This window comes from Cervus elaphus, chromosome 20 (assembly GCF_910594005.1).
Source record: "Cervus elaphus chromosome 20, mCerEla1.1, whole genome shotgun sequence".
Classification (NCBI taxonomy): domain Eukaryota; kingdom Metazoa; phylum Chordata; class Mammalia; order Artiodactyla; family Cervidae; genus Cervus; species Cervus elaphus.
In genome coordinates, this window is record NC_057834.1 from 52,449,988 (window position 1) to 52,462,963 (window position 12,976).

General features: G+C 33.2%; 1 protein-coding gene across 4 annotated transcripts in view; it reads right to left on the reverse strand.

Annotated features, from left to right (window-relative positions):
• The window catches only part of SYCP1 (synaptonemal complex protein 1), a 146,404-nt gene extending 133,777 nt beyond the window's left edge, over nucleotides 1-12,627 (reverse strand). The window contains exons 1-8 of one of the 4 annotated variants that reach the window (XM_043877177.1): nucleotides 12,448-12,534; nucleotides 11,887-12,023; nucleotides 10,781-10,865; nucleotides 10,558-10,601; nucleotides 10,331-10,387; nucleotides 8,523-8,687; nucleotides 7,708-7,775; nucleotides 5,103-5,176 (exon numbers count right to left, since the gene is read on the reverse strand). In XM_043877177.1, coding sequence (XP_043733112.1) covers nucleotides 5,103-5,176; nucleotides 7,708-7,775; nucleotides 8,523-8,687; nucleotides 10,331-10,387; nucleotides 10,558-10,601; nucleotides 10,781-10,865; nucleotides 11,887-11,994 — 601 coding nt within the window. In that variant the 5' untranslated portion in view covers nucleotides 11,995-12,023; nucleotides 12,448-12,534. Of the gene's footprint in view, nucleotides 1-5,102; nucleotides 5,177-7,707; nucleotides 7,776-8,522; nucleotides 8,688-10,330; nucleotides 10,388-10,557; nucleotides 10,602-10,780; nucleotides 10,866-11,886; nucleotides 12,024-12,447; nucleotides 12,535-12,554 lie in introns of those variants that run through there. The other 3 variants (XM_043877176.1, XM_043877178.1, XM_043877179.1) reach the window with 3 other exon arrangements.
• Nucleotides 12,628-12,976: the final 349 nt, after the last annotated feature.

Below are 12,976 nucleotides of genomic sequence, written 5' to 3' on the forward strand. Positions count from 1 at the left end.
TTGTCTGTTGTTTGAAATCTTTAGTCTGTCATTCCAAATTTTTGTTACTGATGAGACAAGAACTGAAGGAGAGAAATTGACCTAACATAAGGACCAAGAAAATGCCTGAGTCCTGGCAAAGGGAAAAATATACACATAAATACATATATATTTAGGTAGAAATCTAAGTATATATAAATGGAACTGTGGTTATCTCCATTTCATAGATAACAAAAGTGTGACAGAAAAAGTATGTTATTTGCCAGGATCCTAAAATAATATGTGCTGGTACTTGATTAAAACAGAGATCTGCCTAATGAAATTATAGTAGGGATAAATGCAAAGAATGCTATTTGGATCCAAAAGTCTAAATGCATGTATAAATAATAAAAAAAAAGTTAAAGATTTTAATTAATAGTGAGATCACTAAGCCTTTAATACAATGTGACTAGCAAATAAGCTGACTTTAGAGTTCATTAACGACACCTACAATTAGACAAGAAATAGTCCTTTACACAGGTCAAATTACAAAGTAGATTACCTCATACAGATCTGTACTCCTAAATATTCAAACAGACCAACCAAAATAACAAAAGCACAAAGAATCTTAAAAATGTAAGTTACAGAAGACAAGATTCAAAAAGGACAAGTTACTATCTTTAAAAATCTAAAGAGATAAAAATGTGCTTTAGACTTTTTCTATATGCCTTAAGGAGAAGAATTACATTAAGAATAGAGAAGCTACAGAGATTTCAGTATAAGAAATTTCAACTCCCTGTTGAAATTTCTTAATTTCAACTAACCCTGGCAGTCCAGTGGTTAGGACTCCACACTTTCACTGCAGGGGGCCTGGGTTCAATCCCTGGTGGGGAACTAAGATCCCACAAGCTACATGACATAGCCAAAAACCAACAACAAAATACACACATACACACACACACAGAGATTTCAACATAAAAATAAGAGTTGTCCTTAATGACAATTTCAGGGTTAGTGAGTTTCAACCATAAATATATTCAAACACAGAAAAGACTACCATTTGGTAGTCATAAAGGAAATTACTAATTTCCTATAAAGATAATTAAAGCAATGGATATGTAAATAGAACAAAAAGCTTTAAAGTCCTTTCCAACACAAAGTAATCCTTAGATTAAATAGTAAGGCTACAAAAAAAATGTATGCAGTACTTCGAATGACAGGCTAAAGAATTTCAATGTACTTAAGTGTGCAACAGACAACCATTTAGAGGGTTTTTTTTTTTAAGGAACATCTAAGAATAAATTTATTCTTTACTCATTCATTCATGAATTTATTTATTGCCTATTATCTTCACATACACTGTGCAAAGAGTTGAATATACTGAGTTAAATAAGGCATGATCCCTTACCTGCAAGCTTACAGTGAGATGTCTAGCATGTGGTAGGTACTCAATATTTGTTGAAGGAACTGATAAATACACGATAAAAGTATACTAAGGGCACTAAGTAAAAGAAGAGGAGCATCTAAGTCAGAGTGAAAATTTAGAGAATATATCTCAAGGGTAGTAATAATTATTCTGAGTTCTGAATGACAAATAAGAATTAAGATGAAGAAGGAAGGAGGATCGGCCAATAAACATATATGAAAACTCAGAAGCATAATCTGTTTAGTTCTCCATGAGCCTGTGTATGTAGAGCACTCGGAAACATTTGGCAAGGCAAAGGGAAGTGGCAAACACCATGCTATCTTGAAAATTATGGAAAGCCACTGAAAAAATTAGACAGTGACATTATTTGATCTATATTTTGAAAAAATATCCAGGACTGTTTTCTGGTAACAACAAAGTAATTCAGACCAATCTTCCTCCCAAAGACATTTAAATATCTGGAGGAATTTTTTGAGTTATTAAAAGAAACCTAAAAAGATAATAATGAATCATCAGACCAAGAATAGTTGAGAATAATAACTCAGAAAATCTAAACCAATTTCCAGTATCAGTCAGGATGGAATAAGCCCACTATAGCCTTTCTCTACCATTGATTACAACAAAAACTCAGAATGAAATCCATAAAGCAACTACTTAAAGAATCTGAAAACTAAGCAAAAGCAGGTAGATTGGGAAGAAAAATAAAAAGCTGAAGAAGTGACTCATGTGAAGGCAAGTTCCCTGTTTGTTTAAGTTTTTTCCTACCTTCTCTCCTAGAATTACTAAAAATGTAAGGGCCCAGTAGAAATCTAACAGGAAGCATGAGCAGCAAAAGGAAATTCTAATTTTTTTTTTCTCTCTTCCAGCCCTGTCTCAAGGGTGGCCCCAGAAGTGGATCTACAGCAGCCATGGCAGAAAGGACATACAAAACCCCAGGAGAAACTCCATGATTCTGGCCAAAGGACAAAAAGACAGGACCTCTTTAAGGCTGAGGGTGAGGAGGTAATGCTAGAGAGAGCTGGAGAAGAGGATTGCTAATTATTTGTATGACTAGGTACAAGTCCCATAGGGAAAAGGATGTGCATACACAAAATAGACCCAAGGCAAATACTGCAGAAGCTCTGAAGTCGCTATCCAAGGCCCAGAACTAATCTAATCTTGAGTGGAGCATATATGAAACGGACCCAGAGTGACACAGCAAAAGCTTTGAAAACTGAACTGGTAATGGAATCCCAACACACAAAAGGTAAGATAGAACTTGTGATCTGAACCTGAGTTGCCTATTTGCTAAAATATAAACCAAAAAAAGGTAAGAAATACGGAAGTAACAGCACAGTGACCTCATTGTTATGACTTGAATAGATTAAACAGGCTCTCAACTAAGGGATTTTGAATTTACTATTTCTTCTGCCTGAAATACCCATTCCCAAAATAGCTTCATGGTACAGTCCTCAATTATTCAGGTATCTAATCAAATACCACTTAATCAGAAAAAAACTTCCCCAAATACTCTATCCCAAAATATTCTCTTTTTAAGCAGTTATCACACCCAACATACATTATACTTACTCATTTATGGTATGTGTCCCCTTACTAGAGTACATACTCCATAATAGCAGAAAATTTGTATCTTTACTGTTGTTTTCCCTCAGCATCTAGAACATTTCATGGTGCATAGTAGGTACTTTTTTAAATGTTGAATGAATAAAAAACAGAAAATCACAATAGAAAAATAAAGGCTTAAGGCAAGAATACATATGGAGTTTACACTAAATGTAAGGCAAGTATTAAGACTTTTTTAGGGCAAGAATGTACAATGAAGAAAAAACAATCTCTTAAATAAGTGGCACTGGGAAAACTAGACAGCTACAAATGTAAACAAATGAAATCAGAAAACTCTTTAATACACACAAAAAAACGCAAAACGAATAAAAGAACTAAATATAATGCCATATACTATAAAACTCTCAAAAGAAAACATAGGCACAACACTCTTTGACATAACTTGCAGCAAGATCTTTTTCGATCCACCTCCTAGAGTAATGAAAATAATTGAGACCTAATTAAACGGTTTTGGCACAGCAAAGAAAACCATAAACAAAACAAAAAGATGACCCTGAGAATGGAAGAAAATATTTGCAAACAAATCAACCAACAAAGAATTAATCTCCAAAACATAGAAGCAGCTCATGTAGCTCAATATCAAAAAAGCCTTGAAAGAGGTGCAGGGACTTCCCCAGAAGTCCAATGGTTAGGACTCTATACTTTCACTGCCAAGGGCACAGGTTCAACCTCTATTTGGGGAACTAAGATCCCACAAGCCATACAGCGTGGCCATAAATAAATAGATAAACTGAAATATTGGGGGGAAAAAAAAGATACACTCTTTAGTTCATATAAGAGAGCACCTAAAAATGTTTAAAAAGTTCTAACCTCTCCCACCAACTGATCTCTGATTTAGCTTAAAACCAAGCAGAAGAAAGAACAGCCTTGTCTCTCTAGCCCAGGTTACTTTCTACAAGGCAATCAATATAGTATCTCTCTACCCACATCCATATACTTTTCACCACTTTTTATATCTAGGCAGAAAAGTTAATCTGGAAAGTTGAATAAACAGGGTATAGTGGAATTGCTGATAGTGGAACAGTACATTCTGGAAAGTATATATAGTTACAAAAGCCAAGTACAATAGGCAGGGATCAAGAATAAAAAACTAGCAATACTGGAAACAACATTAACAGCTAACATATATTGAGTACTTTGCACTGTTCTAAGCATTTTATATTTATTACCTAATTTAATTCTCAAAACAACACTAAGAGGTACTTTAATAAACAGAAGGACAGAGAAGTTACATAAATTATTCAAGATCAGGCAGATAAAAACTGAAAGTTTGAATGTGAACACAGGGATATCTAACTCTTCAGTCCAAGCTCTTAAACAATAAGCTGTGTGATATCAGTTAAAATTTGAAAAATAGAAGCTATCCTGGAAAAGCAGGTACACAGTTATTTCCCAATAGATTCTTAGCAGAAACAAACAAATAACCAAGTAGAACTGGTGTCAGATTAACGACAAAGACAAACACTATTATTTTTGAAAATCAGACAATATTTTTCATCAAAACAAAAAAATTCCTACTTTACAATTAACATCAAAATATGCAGAAAATAAAAACATGCACTTTCACATATATACCACAACCTTCACAGAATGTTTTAAAATAATGTTTCTTTAGAAGAAATTTGAGAATTCTATTTATAAATACTACATTGCTATTCTTAAGTACTATGCTTTCAGCATAGCCCTCCATCAGTATTTTTTATTACCAATATGACTATATGTCATTCTTGATTCAACTTCCTGGTTGCTCTAGACAGAAGAGGTTAATCTCAAGATCACACTTTAACTAAAATGAGAATTAACCATAAATGTCAAGTATCAATATATACCTTTTGAAATATATAATATTATCTTTCAAAAACCTTTGTGCTTTCGAAGCTCAAAGAATTAAGAATCTAGTTATTATATAAAGAAATGGTTATGAGACATTAATTCTAATTATTATATAAAGAAATGGTATAAGACACATATAACATGTTCAAATAAAAACTGGTTTCAAAAAATTAAAAGATAATCTGTCCCCGTCTCCACCTCCCACCATTAAAGTAATAAAAACAAATTGATAAAATCATATAAAACAAGAAAAGATATTTACATTTCTTTGTCTTTTCTGCAGATCTGGCACAAGTTTCTTTGAGTAGATTACATAAATGCCTTGTAGCATTATTCCTGGAACAAAGGAAAGAGTTTGCATAAATGTAATCTGATCTCAAAGCAAAATCATATCTAAAAGTTATCACACATTATTATAATTTTAAAGAAATTCTTAAAACATTATAATATTTTATATATATCATGAATCACTCATAAGTGACTATATGAAGGAAAATGGGTTGACTGTACTATTAGCAAAGATGATTTAATAACTGCCTTCTTTGAAAGTAAAAGCCTCCTTAGCAAGTTTCTACCCAAGTAGCTTTCAATAATCTCTTAGTAAACAGTTCCAGATTCACCTAAGAAATAAAATGAGCAGACAGGATTGGGATCTTCATTTACTAATTACTCTAGAAATATTCCAACTATCTTACCTTCAAAACATAAAATGAGTAATTTCCTGAATTTCATTATGTGAATAAAACCTCTGATCATCTCACAGATGCAGAGAAAGCACTTGAGAACATTCAAAATTCATTTATGATAAAAATTCTTAACAGAGTGGGTATACAGGGAACCTACATCAACATAATAAAAGCCATATATAACAAGCCCACAGCTAACATCATACCCAGCCCTGAAAAGCTGGAAGTTTGTCCTCCAAGATCAGAAACAGGACAAGGATGCTCATTTTCACCACCACAGCAAAAGACAAGAAAAAGAAATAAAAGGCACTCAAATCAGAAAAAACAAAGTAAAACTGTCACTATTTGCAGATGACTTTATTATATATAGAAAACCCTCAGACTCTGACAAAAAACTGTTAGAAAAATTTTTAAAAATTCAGTAAAGTTACAGTATCTCAAACTTCTATTACAGGCCAGGCATATGGTTTTTAAATACCCAAAGTCTCTTTCAAACTCAAGAAAAATTACAAAAAAAAAAAAAAAAAAAGAATACACTAAAATCTACATTCCTTTCAGAAAGTCATGATCAAGTGAATAATGGGTTGATCTGAGCTACTTTCTATTAATATTAAATTTGTTACCCAATAACCAAGTCACTCTATTCTAAGTATTACTTTGTTTCTTATCTAAATTCTGACAAAGCTCTTAACTAAATGTTAGGTGCTCTCAAATGACAACTGACAATTTGAGACCAAAACTGACACTCAACTGAATCAAGTGCTTAAAATAGAAGATATCACACCAAAATATAGTCACTCCCTCCCACCTCAGAAAATGGCATAAATTCTATATTTTACTATATCATACTACACTGTTCTACAATATAGTGTATGCTATATATATAAACTAAGCAGTTACAGTATTCACAAAAAAAGTCTACTGTTTATTAATAGAGACAGCAGCCATTTAAGAAGGCTCACAAGTTACCAAATACTGGTATTAGGACTACAGAAGACTTCAGATCTGCCTTATACTGTAGAAGGCCTTCCCAGGTGGTGCCCTCAAGTGGTAAAGAATCTGCCTGCCAATGCAGGAGACAGAAGACTCAGGTTTGATCCCCGGGTCAGGAAGATCCCCTGGAAGAGGAAATGGCAACCCACTCCAGTAGTCTTGCCTGGAAAATCCCATGAACAGAGGAGCCTGGTGGGTTATAGTCCATGAGATCAGAGTGTCAGACACAACTGAGTACGCAGGCATGTATACTATAGAAACTCAATCACATATCCATATAAAAGTGACAAGTACCAAACATACAGTAGGCACACAATTTTAGAAACTTCCTCTTCTTTCTCCCTTCCCCCTATCTAATATCCAAACCATATTTAGCCAGGAAAAAAATTAAGGTAAACATTTAGATTTTTCTGGAATTTGAATTAAGCTAAAATAATCTGCTGTAATCATATTTTTCACTTATTAGCAACTTTACTGACAAGGTGATAATCCTTCTAGAACCATATTTAGCATGATGTTTAACTTAAAGCAAATAGAAATAAATTTATCACTGTATGTGGACGCACATTATATTGTAACCATTCAATATTCATTTACTTGGCAGATAAATTAAACAATTACATTTTTCTATTAAATTATGCATGATACCATCTGAAGTGAAAGAAGCAGAAAATAAAGTTTAGCTATTGCCTAGAATAAAGAAAAGGAAAAGTCAAAGATGATACTGAAGTTTCAAGCCAAAGTTAATGGAAGAATGATTGCACCACTGGCAAAAACAGTAATTTGACAGTAAGGATCAGGCTGGAACTAAGTTGAGCCCTATTCTACAAGAGCTGCATCTAAAACAATAATCAACCAGAAAGGTATACAATACACATAGGCAGTGTAAATACAGGATTATCAGGCACCCTTTTCAACACCAAATAATGGCTTCCTCTGCTGGTCATTTTAAAAAGTGAGAAATTTTTTTTTAAATGTGAGAAGGTATTAGTCAGTGACCAGTTTGCCAAATGAAAGAATGTAAAATATGTATGTCTTCCTTTTCTCCACAGCACCCAGACATAATTCTATATATCAATTAATATTATACAACAGAAAGAGGTCATTAAGTTTTTGGAAATTATTTTAATAATTAGCTTGAAATAAAAATAAATTTGTAAAGAGCAAATTCACTAAATTATTACTTACTCTTTTATTAAATCTTTATTTTCTTGAATTCCTTCTTCTAATTTCAAACTTACTTTTTCATTTTCAAACTAATTTACAAGACAGAAGAACAGTTAATCACATTTTAGTTAGCAAAATAAACATAAGTATAATCATTAAGCAGCATTTCTTTGTTAACTTGCTATGATGGTCTATAAAAATTATTTTTTTGAACATAAAAAAGAACTTTTTTATCACACTTATTGATAACCTATAAGAATATGGGTCTCACTTTCATCAATCTAAAATTAGATTTGCTGAATCATCTTCAAAATGTATCCAACAAAATTTTAATGTAAGATTATCTTCCCTAAACATTTTGAAAAGGTGTTTTACCTTTGTCCTAACCCAGTGTTACATTTTCTCAAAATTTTTCTTTCACTATGTCACAATATTGAAGCTAAATAGCTTCACATTCAAAATTTTATCTGCTTTTTTATATATTAGAAAATGCCATTTTCTAATATATAAAAAACACATTTATATCAAACAAAACATCATCAGAAATAGGAACTAGTAAAAATTAAAACTCTATAATTAGAATCATTAACTCAATCTTTATCTGAAATAAGTTACTATTTCCCCAGACATTTAATTAAGCTTTGTGCAACCTCTCCTGTGTGTTCATCCTAAAACTGAAACGCGACTAATATTAATGAAACTTCAAAAAAGCACCATTCTTAAAATCCACATGATAGAAACAAGATAAACCTAAGTTAACTATGAAATAACACTTCAGTTTAAATAGCACTATAAGATTTATTATACCATATTTTCAATTCCAAGTCTCATTATACCTGTAGTTCTTGAATGGCTTTCCGCTGTGCTTCAATTATTTTTCTATTTTCTTGCAACTTGTTTTCTTTATGCTTCAGTTCAGATTCTACATTCACTTTCCACTTCTTGATCTTTTCAGCCTCCTTATACAGTTTTGAATATAGTCTGCTCATTGGCTCTGAATTCTATTATAAAATAAGTTTTCAAAGACTGTTAATTGTTCAAAGTTTAGTATAACCAAACTACAGCTGCTTACTGAAAACATCCATGAGTATCTTAGTACTTGAGACCAAATCTCTCCTCAGTTTTTGCCCTAATATCATACTGAAAGCTATGTTAACTTTTTTTTAACTACTAAAGCAATACTAGCTACTTCACTTTATAACTTGGTCACTTGACTAAGGTTACTGATCACTTAACTAAGTTATTCATTGCTGAATAAAATCAAATTACTTCAAAATATATGTAAGTCCCGGGGCCAGTGGCACAATGGATAACGCGTCTGACTACGGATCAAAATATACGTAAGTCAGAAGTTAGAAATTAAGTCAATTAGAGAATCTGGCTGGTTAAAAGCTAAAATAAATCACTCTACAAATCTATAAATTTTAGCAAAGGTCTTGCAACATTTTGGTTACACAAACAGTTTAAGAATTAACCAAAGGATATGAAGTTTACAATACAATGACATGAAAAACAATACTGAACACAAATTCTTTCATTTAGCCTGAGATTTTTATTTGGATTTCCTGCATCAACAATTTACATAAGATAAATATCAGAAGTTGTTTTTTTCTAGTCACTATTTGATAGTTCTGTTATCAAAATTTAGGAATAAATTTCATATTTATATATTTGTGATACCATAATCCCAGCAACAAACATATAGCATTTTATCAGGCCATGGAATGTCTGTTTTAAAGATATTTTTATGTGCCATAAAAATACTTTTATAACTAAAATCAAAAGTAGAGTATATCCTATAAATTCCTTAGACAGTAAACCTAACAATCATACCTACTAATTCAAGAATTTTTTGTAAAATACTGGCTTAAGTCTCAGCCTTCTCACATATTGTATCCATCTCCCCTTTCTCTATTTTTTTTTTTGAGAAGGGTACTTTTATTACTTAACTTGTGATATTTTCTATTTTTTAATTGAAGGATAATTGCTTTATAGAATTCTGTTGTTTTCTGCCAAATACCAAAATGATCAGCCATAGGTATAGGTTATGTCCCTTCCCTCTGGAACCTCCTTCCCATCTCCCTCTCCATCCCACCCCTCTAGGTTGTTACAGAGTCCCTGTCTGAGTTCCCTAAGTCATACAGCAAATTCCTACTGGCTATCTATTTTGCATATGGTAATATAAGTTTCCATGTTACTCTCTCCATCCATCTCACCCTCTCCTTCCTCCAACTTTCCCGTGTTCGTAAGTCTGTTCTCTGTCTCTCCATTACTGTCCTGCAAATAAATTCATCAGTACCATCGTTCTAGATTCCATATATATGCATTAGTATACAGTATTTATGTTTCTTTTTCTGACTTACTTCACTCTGTATAATAGGCCCCTTTTCTATTCTTAATTTTTATGATTTAAAGTTAAATTGCCTCTTAAGAATGGATGCTTTTATAATCCAGAAAAATACAGAGGCCTACTGTTTCAGCAAATTTAAAAGAAAAACGAAGGGGATAAAAGGTTTAAAGAATATAACTTAAAACAATAACTAAATATTAACTCTTTGGAAGCCTCAAAAGAAAGATAAACACAAGTAATAATAAATGATACTCCAATTATAAGAAATTAAATATGAATAGGAAATTTTCTGACCTCAAAATCAGAGTCTTTTAGTCCTTCCTGGTAATGACAACAGTCAGAATTATCAGTCTAAAAAATGAATAAATTTTTCCTGTGAGAAAATATTTCTGATGTTTCCAAATAGTAGCAATTAAATACTGAAGACTAGTAATCCAACAACTAAAGAATTTTTTTTCTTTTTCAAGTAAGCAATTCAATACCTAAACAGGTTATAGCCATATACACTATACATAACTGACCTGTTCAAGCATGGGCAAAAAGTTAACTTTTTGTAAAGCAGGATCTGCAAGACAAAAGACAACTGGAATTAAATGCCAACATCTTATTTTTTATACCAAGTATTATATCCAGCTTTAATGTCAAGGCTAATGTCAGTCAATACAGTACTTATATTGATATCTAGCAAAGTATATTTTAAAAATGCTTCTACACAGGTAATACATTGCTTTTCTAGTCTCCTACCTGAATCAATGTTTTCCCCATTTTTGGAGACATTAGTCACTGCAAATGGAAAACCAAAATCATCTTCAACACATTTGTTGAAACCCTAGAAACACAAAGAAGTTCTTAAACATACTGTCCCATATCACTCTAATAACTAGCAGTGTAATAATATGTAATTGCATATACATCTCCTTAAAGAAGCGACTATAATTGTAAATTCTTTAATGTATACATTGTGTTAAAAATATCAAATGACTTTGGTATGTAAACAAAGCAAAAATTTTTAATTTTCACTTATAAGAGAAAGCTAACTAAAATTACATTACACATGCTTTGTAAGTACTCAGGAATAATATAAGTAAATTTAATTAGTAGCCTGGAATATTAGTTTTCTTCAATTTTATTAATATCTTTCCCCTGGTAGAATTGAGAATTTTCTCTACTGAATAGCATTTTAGCATTATACTCTTGGCTATAAAGACATAAGAATTTTTCTACAGCATAGAAAATTAAAATATTCATTGCTTCATCCCATCTCCAACATACAGTTCCACTTGAGAAATTTAATTACTAAAAAAAAAAAAAAAAAGCTCTATTTTGCCTGAGAAACATGATATAATTCCTCCCTTCAAAAAAGAATGTACTACATGTACAAATTTCCCTTTTTATCCTGTCAACCAGGAAGCTCAGTCAAATTTTAACCTCAGTCACACTAATTTTTTATCAGTATATCGATATATTTGTCTAAATGTTGTTAATTATCCTTGATTCTAACATTCTTCTAATTTATATCTTATTGTATATAAGTTGCTTTAAATCACTTTAAGAAAGTGAGAAGGGAGGATTAAAATAAGCAGGTCCCATTATGTATGCAGAATTCTAAAGCGCCACAGATTACTTCTTTAAACGAATGATGCCTAAACTCATTAAGTATGCTCATTATTAATTCAAAGCAATTCTATTCAATATACTTGATAATAGCAAGATTAAATGAGATTAAATAGCAAGATTAAATGAGACGATATTTACAGAAAAAAAAAATTATAAAACATCACCAGTAGGAAAGTTCACTTTGCTTCCTTTACCTAAAGAATAGTCAAATCAAAATTCATATGCAAATTTACCTTGAAGAAATTAGAATCTCCTCCCGAAGTCTGAGGTTTCACTGCAGATACTTGACTGCTACTTAATCTTGGTGGCACAAACAACTTAAAGGGCTTTTGTTTTTCCATTTTCTCTCTTCCAGTCGTGTAATTATCTACTGCTCAAGAAGCAGGGGAAAGGGTTTTACATTGTTTTATTAGTACCCTACTTGTTCCGTAATAAATGGGTATACAAGAGAATAGGCGAAACCTCTGCTACCATGTAAGCCTACAGCGTCCCTTACCGCGAGGGGGGAAAGATGCCCTATGTCCCCGCCATTCCCCTACCACCAATGGCCGTGCTGGCGGCGTACATAATCGAGAAACTCAAACTAGCATCATCACCAGGACAGCCTGAAAAGAAGTCCGTTACCTCTACCAGCCCTGTCAAATTGCATCACCTCGCCGGGAAGAACTAGCTTAGGTGCTTAGACGACTACAGAGGCGTTGGAGGCTGCCCTGCGTGAGGGAGCGGTAGTATCAAAATGTCGCCCACCTCCAGGTTTCCTCCTCAGGGAACGAACTCGGCACACCTTACCCTACCTTTAAAAAAATTAGCGGGAAATCGCGGGCTCAGTGCCCACGCGAACCACCACCTGCTATCTTATTAGAGCAGCAGAAAGAACCAACAAGAACTTCTGCCTGCGAACCTCGGAAAACTCGGGAAGTAGCTCCAAAGCAGCGGCCAGGAGGGAGGGGCAGGCGAACCGCGATTTAACCGCGAAATAACGGTCAGCAGCATCTGCCGGCCAAGCACGCAAGACCTACATCTCGCGAGATTTCCCTCTACGTCAGTAACGATTCTTACCTGGATTCTTACCTGTACTCTTAGAATTTGACATTCTTTAAGCTTCTTCTATTGTTAAAGAATGTGAAGGAAACTATTAGGTGCTATGATAGATTAGGAGCTATGACAGGGCTTCCCTTGTTGCTTAGTCGGTAAAGAATCTGCCTGAAGTGCAGGAGACCTGGGTTCAATCTCTGTGTTGGGAAGATCCCGTGGAGAAGGAAATGGCAACCCACTCCAGCATCCTTGCCTGGAAAATCTCATGGACAGAGGAGCCTGGTTGGG